This window comes from Sorex fumeus, unplaced genomic scaffold (assembly GCF_029834395.1).
Source record: "Sorex fumeus unplaced genomic scaffold, SorFum_2.1 ptg000028l, whole genome shotgun sequence".
NCBI classification, from domain to species: domain Eukaryota; kingdom Metazoa; phylum Chordata; class Mammalia; order Eulipotyphla; family Soricidae; genus Sorex; species Sorex fumeus.
In genome coordinates, this window is record NW_026606085.1 from 7,782,469 (window position 1) to 7,802,942 (window position 20,474).

The 20,474-nt window shown below is 59.5% G+C and overlaps 2 protein-coding genes across 3 annotated transcripts in view; both read right to left on the reverse strand.

The window, feature by feature from the left end:
- Window positions 1–1,549: 1,549 nt before the first annotated feature.
- PANX1 (pannexin 1) lies at window positions 1,550–9,743 on the reverse strand. Of its 2 annotated transcripts, none has more exons than XM_056115226.1 (5): window positions 9,445–9,743; window positions 5,558–5,697; window positions 4,855–4,964; window positions 3,793–4,463; window positions 1,550–3,701 (listed from the first exon to the last, which is right to left on the reverse strand). In XM_056115226.1, exons 1-5 carry the CDS (start codon window positions 9,623–9,625, stop codon window positions 3,640–3,642), a joined length of 1,164 nt encoding a protein of 387 aa, XP_055971201.1. In that variant the 5' UTR covers window positions 9,626–9,743; the 3' UTR covers window positions 1,550–3,639. The 2 variants fall into 2 exon arrangements, with proteins under 2 accessions (XP_055971201.1, XP_055971200.1); XM_056115225.1 differs by having other exon boundaries at window positions 4,855–5,063.
- A 1,888-nt stretch (window positions 9,744–11,631) lies between these two features.
- Window positions 11,632–20,474, reverse strand: part of HEPHL1 (hephaestin like 1) — a 29,830-nt gene continuing 20,987 nt past the window's right edge. Inside the window, exons 13-20 of the mRNA XM_056115219.1 lie at window positions 20,026–20,165; window positions 18,226–18,366; window positions 17,435–17,541; window positions 16,553–16,775; window positions 15,608–15,747; window positions 12,126–12,288; window positions 11,909–11,980; window positions 11,632–11,834 (exon numbers count right to left, since the gene is read on the reverse strand). Of these exons, the coding sequence (XP_055971194.1) occupies window positions 11,632–11,834; window positions 11,909–11,980; window positions 12,126–12,288; window positions 15,608–15,747; window positions 16,553–16,775; window positions 17,435–17,541; window positions 18,226–18,366; window positions 20,026–20,165 (1,189 nt within the window). The remainder of the gene's footprint in view (window positions 11,835–11,908; window positions 11,981–12,125; window positions 12,289–15,607; window positions 15,748–16,552; window positions 16,776–17,434; window positions 17,542–18,225; window positions 18,367–20,025; window positions 20,166–20,474) is intronic.

Below are 20,474 nucleotides of genomic sequence, written 5' to 3' on the forward strand. Positions count from 1 at the left end.
CAAAAGACATAAGGAGAGGAGAAAGGCAATATTAACTTGTAAGTTCAGTGGCTGGAGCGATAGCACAGCGGTAGGGCGTCTGCCTTGCACGCAGCCAACATGGCCGACCCGAGTTCGATTCCTCCGCCCCTCTCAGAGAGCCCGGCAAGCTACCGAGAGTATCTCGCCCACACGGCAGAGCCTGGCAAGCTCCCAGTGACGTATTCGATATGCCAGACACAGTAACAACAAAGTCTCCAATTGAGACGTTACTGGGCCCGCTTGAGCAAATCGACGAACAATGGGAGGACAGTGACAGTGATAAGTTCAGTGTCCTAGAAAGATCTAACCTTACAAATTAACAGAAACTGATTAGGGGAATAAGCTGATCAACTGTTTGGGGAAGAGAGCATAGAGAAGTAGTTACAAATAAACAAAAGAATGGGAGTGACTTGGGAGCACTGGGATGGGTGTGACCCAATAAACCCAAGCTACCTGAGGAAGGAGAAAATAGTGTTATCCTACAAAATTCATGTTCTTGTGTCCAAGGAGAGAAGCTAAGAAGTTGAATCCTGGGTCTTTAGAAAGCTTTCTTCTCTGAGGAACCACTGAAACTTGGGGGAACTCTATTCTCTGAGGAACCACTGGGTCTTGGGGGAGCTCTTTTCTCTGAGGGACCACTGGGTCTCGGAGGGAGCCCTATTCTCTGAGGGAACATTGGGTCTCAGGGGGAGCCCTATTCTCTGTGGGACCATTAGGTCTCAGGGGAGTCCTATTCTCTGAGGGACCACTGGGTCTGGGGGGGGGCTCTATTCTCTGAGTGACCACTGGGTCTCAGGGGAGCTCAATTCTCTGAGAGGTCACTGGGCCTCTGGGGAACTCTATTCTCTGAGGGACCACTGGGTCTCAGGGGAGCTCGATTCTTCTCTGAGGAAGCTCCATAGGGTTCCCCACAGAGATGGAACAAATGGCATTCCTACCGCTCAGGTGTGAGCAGTCTGCAGCTGACACCCTAGCACTGGCCGAGACAGGCGATGAAGAATCCTGTCACCACATCCCACCAACACTGCTTGTTTTGTCTTTTCGGTATCATGCTACCTCATTGTCGTTTTGATTTGTGTTCCCTTAACAGTTGTGAGGAGCCTCCTGGACGTTGCCTGCTTCAGGGGAGGGTCCTCATCAGCTTTTTTGCTACCCCCAGCACTGCTGGGATTTCTCCTGGCTCTGTGCTCAGGCATTATTCCTGGTGGTACTTGGGGGACCACATGGGATTTCAGGGATGGATCCTGGGTCAGTCATGTGATAGGCAAAAGCCCTCCTCGCTGTATTCACTCTCCAACCCCTGCTCACTCAATGAGATCGTTGGATATTTTGTGCTTTATAAACCTTGGAAATTAGGCCTTTACCTGGTTAGGTGTAATCATTTTTCCCACTCAGCAGGGTGCCTTTTTATGTTAGTCTGAGATTCTTTTCTAGTACAAACTTTAATGAAACACGTTTATTTTGTCTTGCTCTGGGACTCAAATTACCGAAAGACACCTCTAGTGCCTGTATCCAGTGAGCATGCCTGTCCATGGGTCCTGGCCCAGTCTCCAGTCCACACTGGGTTGGCGTTTGTGTACAACATGAGATAGCTCCAGTTCGTCCTCCTTTCTCACACGTGGCCGGTTTTCTTGGCCCCATCTCAGCCGTCTGGGCAACTTTCCATCTCATGCTGCGGCTCCTCTGTCAGATTTGCTGTCCACAGACTGAGGGTTTACCCCTGGGCTCAGTTCTAGGCATTGCCTTGAGTGTCCTGAATCCATGGTATCCAGACAAACTGCCAATGTGCGGGAGGGGGATATCTTTGTACCCAAGGGGAGTGGGCACTCAGAGACGCAGGGCTGTACCCAGGCTCTGGGCTTGGCTGCAGGGGTGCAGCAGCTGAGCACAAGGAGCAGAGTGGTGTGAGAGGACAGGGCGGGACATTCGTCTAGCGCATCTGGATAGCCCATCACTCACTGCAGGACACGGGTGGCCACCAGACCAGTATCAGACCAGCGACACCCCCCATCCTGGGGACCTCTCAGCAGTGAGGATTCCAGATGTGGGGGCAGGAAGGTGCTGGGGAAGAGTTCCCAACGGGAGCACCTGTGCTCCATGAGGCCCCCATGGGTGCAGGCCCAGTGCGGGGTGTGTGAGGCAGTGCCCACCCCCCCGCCCCTTCTGCAGGAGGTCCAGCATTTTCTCTGCAGCCCTGAGGCCCCACTGGGGTGAGATGCCATTGCTGGCCCTGGGTGCCTGGTGGGACCAGTCAGGAGCAGCTGAGACCGCCTTGGTCAGGCCCCGGCCAAGCTCCATGCCCTCTGGCACAAGGGCCCGTTGTGGTTTCCAGGAGACCTTGCTGGGAGAGGCTTGGCTGCCTCCTCTCTGGGTTGGCTACAACCCCATTGTCCCACCCAGGGAACCCACTGGCCCGGGAGTCCTTCTGCAGCACAGGCAGCAGGCCAGATGACAAGGCCTATGAGGGCAGCTCTGGTCCATGTTCCAGCCCGGGGGGGGGGGGGGGCGGACACAGGGTCAGAGTCCCAAGCATATGCAGTGGGACACACACTTGCATATACACACATATGCATGCACACACATACATGTGCGTGCATGTGCTGTCACTGTCTCGGTGTGAAGGGGGAGTCCAGGGACCATGTGCCAGATGTCGATGGGGGGTCAGACAGGGCAGTGTTTGGGCTGCATGGCATACGTCAGGGGCATGTAGTTGAGTACCCAGGTCACTTGGAAGGAAGCTGGACCTCAAAGAGGCCATCATCGGGGGTCAAGGAATGTGCTCATGCAGAACCCTGCCACATGGGGGACATGCCCGCCCCCTGCAGGCCGGTTTGGACACAGGAGGCCTCAGAGGAAGTATGGGGAGGTGCCAGGGGCGGCTCAGAGGGTGTGGGAGCTGTCCAAGGTGCTGACCCGGCTCCCTCTCTCGCTCCTTCCGCCTGGCCTGGCATCAGGACCCTGAGGGTCCCAGCAGCCTCAACCCAGGAGCAAGGGGCTCTGCTGCTGTACCATGGCCCCAGGGATGGCCCCAGAGCCCTGGGGCTTAACCCCTGAGACTGAGGGTTGGGGATGAGGGGCTGGAGCACCACAGGGTGGGGTGGGGGTGGGGAGGTACAAGCACAAACATTAGCCAGGTGTGGGCCAGGTCTGAGGGCCTCAGCCAGGCAGTCTGGGAGCTGCCGGCGCCCCGGCCTGAGAATCAAACAGGGCTCCCGAAATGCATCTCCAGTGATCTCTGCAGAGCACAGACCCGGAGGCTCGTCCCGTGCACAGAGTGACATTGGGATGGAGTCTGGGATACAGCAGCAATAAATACACCGACGCAGAATAACTTAGACCACCGACAGCGCCCCTTGCCTGGGGCCAGGACCCAGCTGCCTTCCACAGAACACTGATCTGATGGGGTAAACGTGGCCCCCAGGGGGGCGGGTGGGAGGAGTGCCCACCGGAGTCGCACTCCGGGTGTCCTGAGTGTGAGGAGCGCTCTGCTCTGCACACGGGTGGCGGCACCTTCTCCCAACCAGACTGGCCACAGCCTGTGTGTCATTCGTGTCTCTGCGTCTGGCTGGGATGTGGGCCGAGTGGGGCATCCCTGGACAGACCTGACAGCCAGCGGGCTCAGGAGCTGTTGAGGAGCCTCTGCCGCGCGTGCTTGTCCTCGTTGTTGGCCTGTGTCTCCTCTGCGGGAACAAGGGCAAGGGTCAGTCAGGACACGCGGGCGAGCCTGGAAGGAAGGCGGGGGGCGGGGGGAGAGTCTCCACCCAGCCTCACCTGTGGCCTCGGGCGCCTGGCCATCCTGTGTGTCTCCGGCCGGGCCCGAGGGTGGGGGTGTGCGTGGACGGGCCCTGCCGTCCAGCACGTCCATCTTGATGAGGCCCAGGTTGGTGAGGAGGAGCATGGGGTCGATGCCCTGCCCGCTGCGCTTGATGCTCTCCAGCACCCTCAGACACTTGTAGGACTTGAGCTCGCTCACGTTCTCCTCCAGGAAGAGGTTGTACAGGCTCAGGTCGGTATAGCCCTGCGGCTGCAGGTGCAGCACGTCGAAAGTGGGCAGGATCTCGTAGACGCGGAGCACGTGGGCACGCTGGCGCAGGGGCACGAGCAGCGAGTAGAACACCACGGGTGCCAGCAGTGCATACACGGCCAGGTGCACCAGGCTCAGTACCCGGAACACGCCCACGGCCACCAGCTTGCACTGGACGCGCTCGGGCACGCCGCTGGCGTTGCGCAGCAGCCCCGAGTGCAGGCCGCAGGCGAACTCGTCCGTGCGTGCGGGCAGCCCGCAGTAGTAGCCCAGGCAGCCGGTGGCCAGCAGCACCGTGGCCAGCGTCAGCAGCCGGCAGCCCAGATAGAGCACGATGAGCCGCCTTGAGCCCTTCTTGGTCTTCAGGTACTGCTCCACGATCGGGTACTTGAAGTGGCTCTCGGAGATCTCCCACAGGCTGCAGGGATGGCCTCACTGAGCGCAGGACGCCCCTCGGCACATGGCCTCCATTGCCCACCGCGCCCACCCCACCTCAGCACACACACTGCCCACTGCGTCCATCCTACTTTAGCACACACACTGTCCACTGAGTCCACCCCAACCTCAGTGCATGTCCCCTGCACTGTCTACCGCGTCCACCCCACCTGAGCGCACATCCCCTGTACTGTCCACCGTGTCCACCCCTGACCTCCAGTGGGGCCCGTGCGGAGGAGCAGGAGACCCTCGTGTATCTCCACCCCCTGTGGTGGGCGAGCAAGCCTTGGGGGGAGTTGGGTTCCCCCCAGCTGCAGAGTGGCAGGCAGGGGCTGACTTAGCTGGACACCACCCGACTCCAGAGCTGCACTGACCTTTGGCCCACGGGCTCCGCGCAGCCACCATCCCGAGCGTCCAGGGCCCGTGCGCTCTTGGCGGCCTGGATGGCCCTGTTGTACACCTTGTCCAGCTCCTCCATGATGAACTTGAGGTCAGAGCAGAGGTGCGGTGCGGCCGTGAAACGCCAGCAGAGGGATGGCAGGTACAGCAGGATGGCCACGAGCAGCAGGATGTAGGGAAAGAACTGGCCAAGGGGGTGGTGAGGGGAGTCTCCCACCTGAGCCCCCCAAGAGCTAATGATGTCCCGCAGGTGCAGTGAACACAGGTGCCACTGGGGGGCGCTCTGCTCACTCGAGTCTACTGCAGGGTTGACATGAGTGGGGCCCTGAGGGCTCTGAGCTCAGGGCCTCAGGGGCCTCAAGGCAAACCCCACTGCGGGCTCCAGGACTCGACCTGGGAGAAACCTCCGCCTCTTCCGGCATGGGAGCCGGCTCCAAGGGCTGCCCTGCAGCTCCATGTTCCAGCAGGGGCAAGGGGTGGGCAAAGGGCGCCAGACCTGGGTGCAGGTGGGGTGTTCCCACTCCCGAGAGGCCCGAGTCTGGGGAGGCCCTTGCCCCGAGGTACGAACGGTCTCAGGGAGCACCACAGGGGCAGCAGCTGGGTGGGTCATACCCCTTCACCTGGGACCTCGTCTCTGTCCCCCGACCCCAACAGGTCTGTCCTCTGCGGGCTCCTCACCTTGTGCAGCCACAGGGGCAGCTGCCCCCCATCTCCATGCAGGGGCTCTCCCTGCTGCAGCGCCGCCCAGCAGTACGCATCCACGAAGGCCGCCTGGCGCCACGAGAAGGAGCCGGGCGCGAAGCAGCTGATCTGGGAGCCTGTGGAGAGCAGAGGGTCAGGGTGAGGCCTGACCCTCACAAACCCTCACTGGGGGCTGCACTAGGGGCCCCGTGGGCCAGGCCCCCCCCCCCAGGAGCACTAGCAGGGACACAGACCCCAAGTGCTGCCACCGGGCAAAGATGCCCAGTGGATTCCTGAAGGCTCTGGGCAGTGAAGGTGGGGGCAGGGGCCACTGCTGGACCCCTCAGCCGGGCAGAAAGGTGTTCCATGGGAGAGAGGGCAGGCACGGGGGAACTTGTCCGCACCCGCTGACGTGAACCCTGAGCAGAGGACATCTGCAAGGGGGCACGGGGTGTGGCCACGGGGCTCAGCCAGGCATGCACAGAGACACACATGCACAGAGACACACATGCAGATGTGCACACACATGCGTTTGCAAACACACACATACACAATGCAGAAACACATTCAGACACACACACACAGGCAGATTCACAGATGCAGATATACACAACTGCCCCCCTGAACTCCTGGACTCCTGCACAGTGCTTGGAGCAGCCTTGCTGGCACTCAGCGGAACCGGCCTGGGGAGCTGCCGTCGGAGACCCAGGCTGGCTCCAGGGTCCCTGAGAGTTATTGCGGGTGGCGACTGCCCGCATCCCCCACACCTGTCGTAACCACCCGCCCCCATGGCACTCATCACGGTAATTACTGTGCAGCCCCGCACGTCCCACATGCCACTCCCTGCTCTACCCAGCGTCTGGCCTGGGGCGTGTGGCCCCCAAGGTGACACAACGTGGAACGGGAGACTCTGGCTCGGGGTGCTGATGGGCACGGGGAGTCCCACAGGTAGGATGCCAGAGCAAGAGAGAGCACCCAGGTCAGCAGGAAGCTCAACCCACGCCCCTGGGTGTGGGAGGGGCGGTGAGCAGCAGAGTGGTCCAGAGGGGACCAGAACAAGGCTCCCCTCATGGGCCCAGGGAGGCCGCCCCAGGCCTGGGAGAACAGGCGCTGTGGTGGGACGGTGGGAGAACAGTGTGTGCTGAAGACTCAGTTATTAATAACCTTGTTGGTTTTTTTCCTGGGGGTGGGGGAAACCCCACCTGGCAGGACTCAGGGATCACTCCTGGAGGGGAATGGGGGGCATATGGGATGCCAGGGATCAAAGCCCAGTTGGCCACGTGCAAGGCCAGTGCCCTACCCACTGTGCTATCTCTTGCCCCATCATCTAGTATTTTTATGGTAGTTTTTCTGAACACTGACTCTTGGAGATACGTAGAATTACAGGCCAGTGTTCCCCAGGTGGGGCTGCAACAATCCAGGGGTGATTAGAGCCTCGGGCTGACTGGGGAGCACTTCCTGCCATTTTATTATTTTTGTTTGTTTGGGACCACACCCTGAGATGCTCATAATCACTCCTGGTGGTGCTCAAGGGATGGACAAACGCCCACTGTGCTCTCTCTGGCCCGTCTGTTCTCTTCAAGGCGGGTTTCCAGGGCACAAACTGAGCGGCATTGCTCCTGGGAAGGGAGCGATGGTGGCCGAGTGGGTCTGGGACCCTCTGTCGAGATGACAGCCCTTGGTCACAGGCATGAAGGGGGTGCTCTTCACCAAGTGCCGGGCTGAGCAAGAAGGTCGCTGAAAGCATTCTCCCCCTTTCGGAGGAGCAAACAAGCCACTTGGGGTGCACCAGTCACTGAGGGAACAGGGAGACACAATGGGGGAATCTGTCTGGGACAGAACAGAGGTAACTCTGCCGTCCTCAACCAAGAGATACCATGAGTTTCGGGCTTCAGATTTGGGGCTTCTTCAGGTCTGTAACCGAGTGCCTGGGGGGTTTCCTGTGCCTAGGGTCTGTCCACGAGAGCCAGTGGGATGGGGGGTAATGCCACGTCAATGTCCCTCTTGAAGCAGTGAAGCCAAAAGCATCAGAAGGGGTATTTTGTCTTCAGGTGACTCAGGCTCTTTCCTGCTCAGAGTCTGCGCCAGCGGCCGGGGTACCCTGCGCTAGTCAGCCGCCGTCCAAGCAGTGCAAGGGCGGGAAGGACTGCATGGCATCCCCGACCTACCCAAGCACCCTCCTTGTCTCGCCTCGGGCTCCCCAGATTAGGAGCCTGCCTGGAAGCATCTACGGCTTCCTGAGGGTGACCCATGTTCAGCAAGAAGCAGCGCACGGATGTCTGGACAGCACCAATGATCACTCCTGGCCGAGGTCTCGGTGCAGACACTCTGGGCTCACTCCCTGCTGCGTCTGCCCACCAGCCTCTCAGGCTGGGCCCTGTTTTGCGTGTGTCTGATCCACCGCAGCGCAGAGCTGTCATGCTGGCCTCCCAGTGTAGCTGGTCAGGCCCTAGGAACGAGGAAGTTGGGAAAGTCCAGTGGAAGGACTCAGATTTGTTCCTCAGCCACCCAGAATTCCTTCCTCCCTACATGACGTGTGCATATGTGTGCACATGTGTATACACACACACACACACACACACATACACACACCCCAAGCCAACAGCCTCCTCACGGATATAACTACAGCTACTGAATCATGACGCGCTTCCACCCCTCCAACATGCACCTCGCCTAACACACACACCCAGCACACTCAAACACATGCCAACAACACGGGTGCATGCACTCAACATGCAACAGATGCCTCCACAGGCGTAGGGACCAGCTCCCCGTGCCTAGGTCAGAGCAGGAGTGGCCCACGTGGGTGCTCTGTGTGGGGAGCAGGGGGAGGCGGCCATGGGCACTGGAGGCAGGAGTGGCTCTCAGCCGGCCCCACTTGCAGGCTCCAGGCACCCCTGCCCAGTATGTCCTGCCCCGCGCCCTGTCTGCCCCATGCCCCATCCTTTTGTAGTACCCATTGTACCCTGGTACCCATCCTGCAGCCATGACGTCTCCAATGCACAGAAGCTGGCCTGGTGCTTGGGGAAGGTCCCTTCACAGGAACCCCAGCTGCAGGTACCCAGCAAGGGGCTCCTCCAAGCCCTTCCTGGGTTTCATGCCCAGGGATCCAGCCTTGGAAGTCCCCTGTCCCATTCTCAAGGACTGAAGGGCTGGACAAGGCCTGGGCAGGGGGTGCCCAAGGGCATGGCTACCATCCTTGACCCCCTCTCAAGCTGCTGGCCGGCTCATTCCATGGACACGGGTGGGTTTGGCCCTCTGAGACCCCCAATCCCGTGTGTTGGGGACCCCGTCGGCTGGGCAGGAGGAAAGGGCAGGGCTGGTGGCCCCCAGGGCGGCTGGGGAGGGCACGGGATTATCTGAGGACCCGGGACCTTGGAGGTTTTCCTTCCCCCTGGAGCCCAGGGCAGGCCGCAGCTGTTCCTTCCAGGGCCGAGAGTTCCCGCCGGCCGCTCAGGGGCGGGGCCGCGGGGCTCTTCCCTTCTTCTCGCGGCTCCCCCCAACGCCCGCACAAAGCGCCCCGCGGGCCGCCCGGGCCGCCGCCCCGCCCGGGACCTTGCCCCTTCCCGGGCATCCGCCCTCCCCGGGCACCCGCCCCTCCCGGCCTGGCCACCGGGTCCACGGAACCAGGCGGAACCGCGCAGCTGGGCGCACGGGGGCCACGGAAGCACGCGGGCCAGGCGCGCCGGGCTGGGTCTACAGAACCACGCGGGCCGGGCTGGGTCCACGGAAGCACGCGGGCCGGGCGCGCCAGGTCCACGGAACGAGGCGGGCCGGGCGCACCGGGTCCACGGAACCGCGCGGGCCGGGCCGGGCCCCCGGAACCGCTTGGGCGGGCGCAGGGGAGGGCGCCGGGGCAGTCCGCGGAGACAAAGGGGCCTCACCCGTGGAGATCTCCTGCGCGAAGGCCAGCGAGACGAGCAGCAGCGGCAGCCCCACGCCCACGCACGTGACCAGCTTGTCCAGCGCCAGCTCCAGCCGCAGCCCCTTGAACTTGGGCTCGGTCGGCTCCTTGAGCAGGAAGTCGGAAAACACGTACTCGGTGGCCAGGTGCGCGATGGCCATGGCGCCGTCAGCGGCCCGGCCCGAGCCCCCCGCTCTGCTCTCCCCGGCGCCGGGGCCCCGCGCGCATCCCCGTCTTGCCTGGCCGCGCGCTGCCCGTGCCCGCTGCCCGCGGCCCCAGCGCCCGTGCTCCTGCGCGCCCCGCCCCCTGCCCCGCCCACCTCAGGTCCCGCCCACTTCCCGTCCCAGAACGCAGCACGACCCTGGGACCCACAGGCCCCGCCCACCTCACGTCACCACACCCGCCTCACCTCCTAGGACGGTGCGCCTTCCCTTCGGCCCCGCCCACTCCCTGCGCCCCGCCCACTTCCCCGCCCCTTAACCCCGCCCACCCAAAGCCCCTTCCCCGGCTCCGCCCGCGCCCGCGCCCCCTGCCCGCCGTCAAGGCCCGGATGCTCCCCCGCCCCCCGCCCTCGGACGGCCCCGGACCCCCGAAGCTGGAGGCGAGCGCGGGCCTTTCCCCAGCCTGGGTCATCCCCCAGCTGAGGGGGGCGGGGAAGAGCGCCTTGCCTGCTCGGGCGGGGCCGGGGGCGGGGGGCGGCCCTGCCAGCCCCGGCGGAGAGAGCACCCTGCAGCGGCCCGCAGGGAAGGTAGAGACCCTGCCCTCTGCGGAGACTGTTTCTCCCTGGCACGATGGCCAGGCTCCTGGTCTTCACACCCCCACGCCGGTCTTAGAGACAAAGTACCATCTCACAGTACACGAAACTTTATTAAAAAGAGAGGCTGTATCACATTGTGCTGTGGATTAGCTTTCATTAAAAAAATAGACTGGGGGGATCTAGCGCAGCGGGTAGGGCACTAGCCTTGCACCCCCCACCCGGGTTCCAACCCTGGCACCCCTGAGCACCACCAGGAGTGATCCCTGAGTGCAGAGCCACGAGGAAGCCTTCAGCATCACCCCGTGTGACCCAAAACAAAACGAAACAAAAACGAACTAAGAGGGAGAAAAATGCATAAGGAACCCTTAGCTGCCAGTGAGCATAAATAAGGCATCCACATCCTGTCAGACCACTGCAGGCTGACACAGAGCCCTAAGCATGTGTCACAAAGTCACATTCTGTGGGGTTCCCGGGCCTCGTCGAGAATCCTCTGGAAAACCTGTTTAATGGGACAGCAAAGCAAACAACCAACAGAAGTACCAGCAGCCTCCACCGTCAGACTAGCACATCTACCAAGTACGCAAACCCTCCCCGAAACCATGACCAAGATGAGAAAGCATGTGAGCAGGAACGTGTGGTCCCCCCACCAGTGTCTCCCAGCCCTAGGGGGGGTGCCCAAGGCAGTCTCCCCTCACTGGTTGTTCCCCAGTGATGCCGCCTGCCTCACCCACTTGGGCTGTACCTGTGGGTGGACGCTGCTGAGTGCTCAGTCATTCGTTTACACACACGGGAGGACCTGAGCACTGTCACCATGTTCCCGAAGAGAAGCACCCCACCCCGTGCTGCCTGGTGTCCAGGGAGGAGGAAGCCGTCTGCTCTAGGCCCCGCCTTCCCTCCAGGACCCTTTCTCCTGTCCATTTGTGAAAACAGCACGTTGATAGAGAAGTGATGAACATCTTGTCATGTGAAGTGAGTTGAGAATCTTCAGGTCTGCAGCGACGTGAGGCTGGGGGTGGGAGGGGAGGGCACAGGTGGCAGAAGGAAAGGATCAAGGGGAACTGGGGACAGGCAGTGCCAGGAGCAGCTGCAGACTCCTAGGCCAGCTGCCGAAACAGCACCGAGGTTTGTCCTTCCAGAGAGGCTGGAGGTAGGCGAAGGAAGCCTGGTCTGGTCTCAGGCTCAGCAAGGGGGAACCAAAGCTCAAAGCACGACAGAGGGTCCTTCAGCCAACGAGGACAGTCGTCTGGCGAGGCCTTCACAGTGCCACCTGCTCTCCACGTCACCCCCAGGGCCACTCACAGCCCGTTCGAGAGTAAATAAATAGAAGTCGCTGGCCCTGTTAGGAGCAGAGCCTGGCCCAGGACAGGCGCCTTTGGTGGGTGTGTGGCGGCCTGGTGCCCAGTGGCTGGGTCACAGCGCCTCGGTGGGGAGGGCGCAGGTCTGCACCTGCTGGTACACCCCCCGCTGGTGCGCAGAGTGCAGTCGGAGGGCCAGGAGCACAGTGACCAGCAGGAGGAGGAGCCCCATGATGAACAGGGTGACTAAGGCTGCCTTGGCTCCCCGAGGCCCCAGCTGCCGGCCGAAGAAATAGAGCTGCTCCTTGCCTGGCTGGCCTGCAGAAGAGAGGGGCAGGGTCAGGGCTATGCTGGGCCCCGATGGCTGCACACGCAGGAGCCAGCATCCTTACCTTTGGCGGGCACCGTCTCTGCAGGGGACGCTCCTCCGGAGGGAGGCTTAGTGGAATAAGGGACCCTGTTGTCTGGCGGGGAGACAGGAGGTTTCACACAGCAGACGTGGCTCCTCCCAGGCCCCGTGTCGGCCTCCCACCACCCCCTCCCGCCACTCTCCATCAGCCCTGTGCCCATTTGCCAGGGCTGCCCTGGCCTGGCTCTGGGCCCTGGTACCTATGTTCCGCAGGACTGTGTAGGTGGTCTCCATGCCGGCGTGGATGTGGTCAGAGACATGGCAGTGTATCAGCCACGTGCCCGGGTGGTCCGCAAACAGCTCGATGGTCTGGAATGTGCCAGGAAAGAGGTCATATACGTCCTCTCGGTAAGACTGGTCAATCTGCAGAAGGTGGGCATGAAGAAGGGAAGAAGCCAATGAACACGAGAGCAGAAACATGATACATGTGAATCAAAAAGGCCAGAGGCAGGCTATGCCACAGACCCATGAACTCAGCACCCTGGAGGTGGGGGTCCCAATATCCAGCAGGCCAGTGGTGACTCTTGCTCCCCAGCAAGGGCAAAGGCTGGGCCTGGGTTTCAGGGTAAGGTCACTGGGAGGGGGCTCCTGGCTTAGACCTCCTCCTGCAGTGCCATTCTCTGGGGCTGCTACCCAACCCACCCACTCCCCAAATCTATCAGAGAAGCTACATCACAACCAACCAGCCCAACGCCTGCCATGGGAGCTGGGGAAATGGTGAATCCTGAGTATTTGAGTAATTTATTATGTCACAGTCAATAATTAACACAGACATCCAGACAAACTGACTCAGAGGAAAGGAAATGTGAGACAAGTGTTAGGCAGGAGAGAAGGGAGATCATTAACGCTAAAGACATTAAAAAGATAGGAAGGAATATCATGAACAATGCTTTGCCCTTGAGTTCTGCAGCTAAGTGTCTGAACAAGTGCCTTCAGTTGAGTGTAGCCCCAAATTACTATTATTTATTTAAAGAAAGTGAAATTGCATTAAGAACTTTCAATAAATTAAGCTGCAGGTCCAGATGGCTTCCTTGACAAATGAAGAGAAAACATCGATTCTAAACAAATTCTTCTAGAACCCAGAGGAGGAGGAGGGAGTACTAGCAGCTCATATGATGAGGCTGGCCTCATCCTCATCAGAGCTAGACAAGAATATTACAAGAACACCACAAGCAGGATTGTTCAGGAGCATAGAGGCTGAAGTCCTTGAGACTCACACAGAATCCAGCAGCACACAGTAGGGACAATGGAGCACAACAGTGAAGCTTGTCCAGAACAGAACATCCAATATTGAAAATCACTCATTCATTTTTGCACTAAAGACTGCCAATAGATGATGGGGCAGGGGTGCCACTAAGAAAAGGTCTCATCTGCAAACTGAAGGGAGGAAAGGACCCTGCACCAGCGCCACGGCGGGGGTCTGGCTGTTCTCCCCTCCCGGTAAGACCCAGGAAAGGACGTTCACTGTATTCCCGCCCAGCACCGGACATAAGTCTAGTCCGTGCAGATGGCAGAGAAGCAAAAAAGTTCATGGTAAGTAAAGCATCTCTTTCCCAGACAACATGACTATCCAGGCCTGAACACCCCCAAGACAACCAAATGAGCTAGAGAACTAGTTGCAAGCATCAATCCTATTTTACTGACATTAAATATTAGACCATGTATATTATCCTCAAGGCCCATGATAAACTTGGGTAATAACTGTAACAGAATAAAGACAAGAACTCTCTCTGGAAACCATTGAACTCCAGTGATAGAAAAAAAAATACGTGAAAAGGCTGAAATGTTCTTAGTCAGGAAGGCCCATTATGGTTACCAGTTCTCCCTGAACCAATGTACAGATTCCGTGATACTTAATCAAAGTCCCAGAAATCTTAAAAACCACTAAGCTTTTTCTAAAATGTTATCTGGGAAGCTGAAGTTCTTGGAGAGCTGAAACCACAAGACTTAAGACGGACCAGTCACTGGGGCTGGAGCAATAGCACAGCAGGTAGGGCGTTTGCCTTGCACGCGGCCAATCCAGGTTCAATTCCCAACAGCCCATATGGTCCCCCGAGCACTGCCAGGAGTAATTCCTGAGTACAGAGCCAGGATAACCCCTGAGCCGGGTGTGACCCAAAAAGAAAAAAAAAAGATGGACCAGTCACTAGCCATGGGAAAGACCTCATGCAGCCAGGAGAGGCTGGGCAAGCCGGGGCAGGAAGCACCAAAGTCTTCCCGTGCACAGGTAGAAGTATCAGCTGCACGCAGGAAGTGCTAAGAACTGCTGAGCCAAATGAACGATGAAGACCTGTAACCCTTTAGCTGCCAGGCTTTAGTCAGGCTAAGGTATGATCCATCAAAGGAAACAAGCGTTACCAGGCTTCCCCACCACGAAGCGTGTAAGGAATGAAGAAAGAGGCTGTAGGCAGGGAGATCCCATCTGCGGGCTCCCCAGCTGGAAGAGAATGAGTCCAGAGTCAGTCAGATCCTCCCATGCCGCGGCAAGGAAACAGACCTCACCACAAACTGCTGAAAGTCTACAGATTCACCACAATGCGTGGCGGCAGAGACTTGTGAACAGGCGGGCCAACAGGAAGAGGCCAGCAGAAAGCAGGAAGTGCGGCCCACCCTCTGCCCCCACAACCTCCCCAGGGAAACCAGGACTGCAGCCACACAAGCAACAGGTGTGTGCTGTGCGACCACGAGAACCCACAGACAGGGTGGTGGGCAGCACAGGATAGGGCGGGCCAAGGGGCCTGAGAGGGGGGTGAGCCCTAGGCCATCCCTAGTTTCGTTCGGGCCCACACACCGACCCGGGGGTGACTCTTTGAGGGGGAGGGGGAGTCGCGCCCTTGGGCCCTGCACGTGCTATAAAGGCAAGACTCCTTTGACCAACAATCATGTGCTTCAGGTGTATTTATAACTTTGCCTTTTTGTAGCTTTTGTTCAACTTTATCAACTTTAGTGTCATTCTTAGAATGGGTGCTGTGAAAGGCCAGACCTGAGGAGGAACAGAGGTCTTTTGGTAGGACAGTTCGATTCTGCTGCTAATCCTTGGGGTCTTGCCCTGCAGAACCAACAGAGAGGCGAGCCTGGGAGGGAGACCAGCTGTCTCCTGGAGAGGAAGGGACAGCTCTTCATTCCTTACCCTGAGTGTCTGATTTAGCAGGTCTGAGCTGGGCTAGAGCAATAGCAGGGCTGGAGCGATAGCACAGTGGGTAGGGCGTTTGCCTTACAAGTGGCCAACATGGCCAACCCGAGTTCGATTCCTCCGCCCCTCTCGGAGAGCCCGGCAAGCTACCGAGAGTATCTTGCTCCCACGGCAAAGCCTGGCAAGCTACCGCTGACATATTGGATATGCCAAACACAGTAACAACAAAGTCTCCAATGGAGACGTTACTGGGCCCGCTCGAGCAAATTGAGCAAATCGATGAACAACAGGACAGTGACGGTGACAGTGACAGTAACAGGGCTGGGGCTGCTTCTGCTGCACTCATGGCCCAACCCGCTCTCTAGGACAAAGGCAAAGTTTGGAGCCTAGCACAGGGCTTGAACTATATGCTTCCTCCTGTGGGCCTTGGCTCAGGGGAAAGAGAGAAAAGCAGAGGCCAGAGTTCTCACATACAGGTGCCCACACGGCCACAGCCGTGGCCAGGGGCTCCACGGGTCTCTCCCGGCTGCGCCTGTTGCCCGCACGTACTTTGAAGAGGAAGCTCTCCGCGTGGTAGTGGATGGTATGGATGTCCACCTCGCTTCCCAGCCCCAGCAGGTACCAGTTTGTCATGGTGTCTTCATTCATGATGAGGCCGTGCAGGTTCCCGAAAATCTTCCCATTGATAGCTAGAAGGTGAAGCCAAAACAGCCTCTCATTAGCAACTACAGCTTCACTTGCCCTGAAAAATGGCTCTGGAGAATCATTAGGGCCCCGATCTCCCTGTGAATGTGTTATCTTACTCAGTCCCCAAGGTCTAGTGTATCGAGACACAAGTGCAGAGAGTGATGGCGACTGTATGGATGAGGGTGGGTGAGTGTGGCGAGCCGCAGGCTCCCTGTGGCCCCAGGCTGAGAGCCCCTCTGTACATGGTACCAAACACAGGGATTGTGTTTCTGATCCTCTTAGAATAAAACAGAAGCTATTTTTAATATCTTGTTTGTTGGAACTAGCTGTGTCAGGTTGCTTGGCTCGGATCTGTCATTTCCCGGGGCTGAGCTGTGGGACCGAGCTAGGAGGAGGGGAGCCAGGCTGACGGGGGACTCTGCCCCCCACCTTCTTTCCCTCCTGACGTGACCAGATGGGGAGGTGTTCCCTGAAAGGGAGAGGGAAGTGAACCTGGACTGTGGGCGGGGCCGTGGGTGGGAAGCTGCCCTGTGGCCAGCCTTTTGTTGGCTGCTACAAAGGTGCCAGAGATTGGGGCTGAGAACAGCCACGCAGGCACAAAGACCCCGGCTCAGTACTGGGCTGCGTCCTGAGACAGACACGGCCCCTCAGGTGGGGCTGACTCCAGGCCTGGTGGGGTTGCACTGATTCTGCCACAAGTGCAGGAGACTCTTTCAGGAATCACCCACCAGCTCCCCTGCACACACGTCCCAAGATAGTGGGTCCAGCACCTCCCTGGGGGGAGGATTCGGGGCTCTCGCCACACACCGTGCATCTTGTTGCTCTCCTCAAAATCATCGGAGCGCCGGAAGTCCCGCGGGTCTTTATTGAGATACTTCTTAATGTTGTCGTCCAGATACCAGGACTCATTCTCATTGAACACCAAGAACAAGAGGGCAAACTCGTAATCCACATCGCTTCTTCTTCCCTTCTCATTCAGCACACCCTCTCTGCATGTGATCAGCGGCCCCATCAGCCCGCTGTATGTATCCTGGAAGAGGAAGAGGCTGGTCACTGCAGGGCTTGAAGCCAGAGAGTGTCTGAGAGTGGCTGTCAGAGGAGTAGCTGAGCCACCGAGCCTCAATGCCCCAGGGTGGACACATGACAGGTGTATGTGTGTGTGTGTGCATCTGCTGGTCACTGGGCCCAGCAGAGGCAAGGGCACTGGTGCGCCCAGCAGAGGCAAGGGCACTGGTGCTCCCTGGGCTGTGCTGACATGTCCCACAGACAGGCCTCCGGTGTGGACGTTGGTTTATGATGTGCAATTTGAGCCTCGGCCACGCCTCATGCCTCCCTTTACCTCCGAGTGTCCCGACAGCTTATCTTGCCAAGATCCGACTCCCAGCTTCCGGGGTCAGAGTGTGCACCTTCCCCCGAGTCCGGTGATGCCTCTGAAGGCTGTGGGTCTCAGTCTCATCACCTGCTCGCACATGCTCTGACTTGAGGCAACTGTGGGAGTTCGAAGCCTGGCACCTGAGCCCTGAGGCTGGCAGACTGGCCCTCCTCTGCTAGGCTGGGCGCAGGGGTCAGCCAGCTTTGTGGGTGCCGCCCCAGGTGGCGAGCAGGCAGAATGCATGGTCTCTGGCATGACTCAGCCCAGACTCCGGGCCTCCCCCTCACCTGGACGCCAAGTCCTGCTCCCCACCTCACCTTCACAAAGTCCACGGTGGAGTAGTAAACCCACGGGATGCAGTTGGGGTCAGAGGGCCCAGGGCCAGAGCGCTTGGGCACGTTCCACCTGTACGTTCTTATCTCTCCTGAAACGGGAGAAGAGGAGGACGTGCTGATGTCACCTCTCCCTGGTCGACTGGTCTCAAGAAACACCAATGTGAGCATCAGTTCCCGGTGCGGTGCCCGGGACCCACTTGAAACCCTCCCCTCTGCTCCTATGTGAGATGCCTCCATGCTGTGAGGGAGGAAGCAACAGAGACTCTCTGTGATGACACTTACCCCTTCCCCACCAGCCTTCCCCTCCCCTCCCCAGCCTGCCTCAGTCGGAGCCCCCAGCAGAGCGTTTCTGAGTGGGAACTGCCTCCACAAAGTCACAAGCACAGGCTGCTGGTGGTCCAGATAGTGCCCAGGGAGATGCTGCCCCTGCCCTGTTTGGGATCCCAGGAGGAAGGGGGGGGCAGGGGACTATCCAGGGAGGCTGTGGAGTGTCAGGGCACCGTCTGGCCGCTGTGGCTATGTGGAGACAGCATCCAGCAGTGTTTCCCCACGCCTGTGTTTACCCAGAGGAGGCTGGAGAGGACTGGAGGCCAGCTGGCAAGCCCGTGGCATGTGGGCCTGTGTCTGAGGCACACTTAAGATGAGGTGGGCTGACTGCTGGGGATGCAGGTAAAGGATGGGCACTGCCCGGCTCCTGCCCAGAGTGGCAGCTGCCCTGCTACCTGCCGGGCTCCAGGGAGCAGGTCCCCGGGGCAGGGGCAGGGCGGGCCTACCTGGATTGGTTGCTGGTACTTGGAGCCGCTTCCCGCTGTCCATGGCCTCCACGCCCTGGGCCCAGATAGAGTAGGGCCGCTGGGCTTTGTTCTTAAATATGACCAGGATGGAATCGCCCACCTCTGCATGAATCATGGGACCTAGAGCCAAAGCAGTAAGGGGTCATTTCGATTTCTCTCGGCAGGCCAGACCTCGTGAGCGTGGCCAGCAGCCACAGAGTGCACAGGGAGGACCCTGGGTGAGTGACATGGGCTGCTGGTCAGCTGCAGGCCTGCCTCCAGCCAGGGACCTCGTGTGCTCACCTCTCTGAGCCCGCGGCCCTCCCCGGTTGGACGGACCCCGCGGCCTATGCACCAAAACGTGTCTTCAGTAAGGCTCACACCCGAGCCTGTCAGGAAAACTGACACGTGTCCTCCTGTCAGAGCCAGACCGTGCTCATGGACACTTGCATAGCTATGTGTCTTCTCGGGCAAGTCTGGGGTGGTTCGTGACCCATATGTGACAAGGATGCATGGGTTGGCATGTGCGCAGGGGGCAGGAGAAGGCACCAGACTCCAGCCCGTCTCTGGCTGCCTGGACCCAGGAGCTGCTGTCTGAGAGTGCCCTGGCACAGGGCTGCCCTGAGCGGCGACAGTGGTATCCAGACTTGCCCCTGGCGGACTCCCCCTCCAACTGCCTGTCCAAGGAAATTGTACGGGCCAGGTCAGGCCTGAGCGTGGGGCCGTGGGCAGGGACAGGTGAAGGGAGGGAAAGTGGAAAGCTCCAGAGGGCAGCTCTGGAGCTCTGCTCGGCCTGGGCAACCTTTGTGACCTGGGCGTGCCTGCTGCCCTCTGACCCCTCTGTGCTCACTACGCTCCCCGCAGCCTCGAGGTGACATCAGCGTTCCTGACAGGGTGCCAGCTGTGTCCTGGGAGCTCAGTGATTCACTCCAACAAGGGTGCTGCCCAGGCTGACTCATGGGCAGTGGCACGAGAGCTCTGTGCCTGCGCTCACGGGCAGGAGGGCGGGAGCTGGAGCAGCTGCAGGGCTGGAGCCGCAGCACCTGGCCCTCTGCCCGCTTGCCTGGTCTCTGCCTCAGCCTGTCCCTCTCCGGGCTAAGTGGCCCCAGCAGGACATAGTGGGGCAGGTGGCCAGGAAGAGCCAGTCCAGTTCAGTCTCCAGGCCAGGGGACTGTGGGCAGAGGGTTTCAGGAGGCCACGGGGCGGGTCCCTGGGCCTGCTTTCCTCAGGGTCCTCTGGGCAGTGCTGCTGTGGCTGGCGGACAGTGCCCTGGGAAGCTTTGCAGGGACTTCCAGGGCTGCAAGATGACTTCCTGTGGCAGTCAGCCCTCCCACCTGGCAGCTGGGACAGGGCCTCTGAGGGGAGTGAGCAGACATGGCCCCCAGGTCCTTGTGACTGCATGTGCAGCTGTGGGTGGGTGAGGGTGAATGTGCGCACATGTGTGTATGTATATGTACATGTGAACGAGTGTGTATGGGTGTGTGCACATGTATGTGTACATGAGTATGTGTATATGTGTATGCATGCGTGTGTGTGTACATGTGAGCCAGGTGTATATGTGTGTGCACATGTATGTGCGCATGAGTATGTGTATACGTGTGAGGGTGCGTGCCTGTGTGTACATGTAAGCCAGGGTGTGCGTGCACATGTATGAGTACATGAGTATGGGTACATGTGCGTGCTTATGCATGTGAGTGCCCCTCTGTATTCATGTGTACATGCATGAGGGTGTATGCTCATGTGAATGCATGCACATGTGAATGCATGCATGCCCGTGTGCAGCCGTGATGTGTGCCATACCTAGGAGTTCCAGGTGCTGCTCACGTGGGGGCCGGGCCTTGATCTCCACGAATTCGCCATCGGTGTATTCCCGGTACACCACCTTCTTGTACTGTGAGCCAATCCAGTGCTCCGTGTGGTTCATGAAGATGTCCCCATGTCTGCAGGGCAGAGGCGGCAGAGAGTGGCGTTACCAGGAGGTAGGAGTGCCGAGTGCGTTCAGCAACAGAAGAGCCGGGCAGGTTTCCAGACCAGGCCCTGGACAGCTCCCAGGAAGGGGCGGTGACCGTGCAGGACCTGCAGTGGCAGGAAGGGGCGGCCTGTGCCATGAACAGGAGCCTCCCCATGCAGACATGCCCTGGTCCCTGCAACTGGGCACTGACCCTCATTGGAACGCTGCAACACGCCTCTCCTCACACCCCTGCTTGTCCTAACGGCCCCCACACTGGCCTCCGCCCGCACTATGGCAC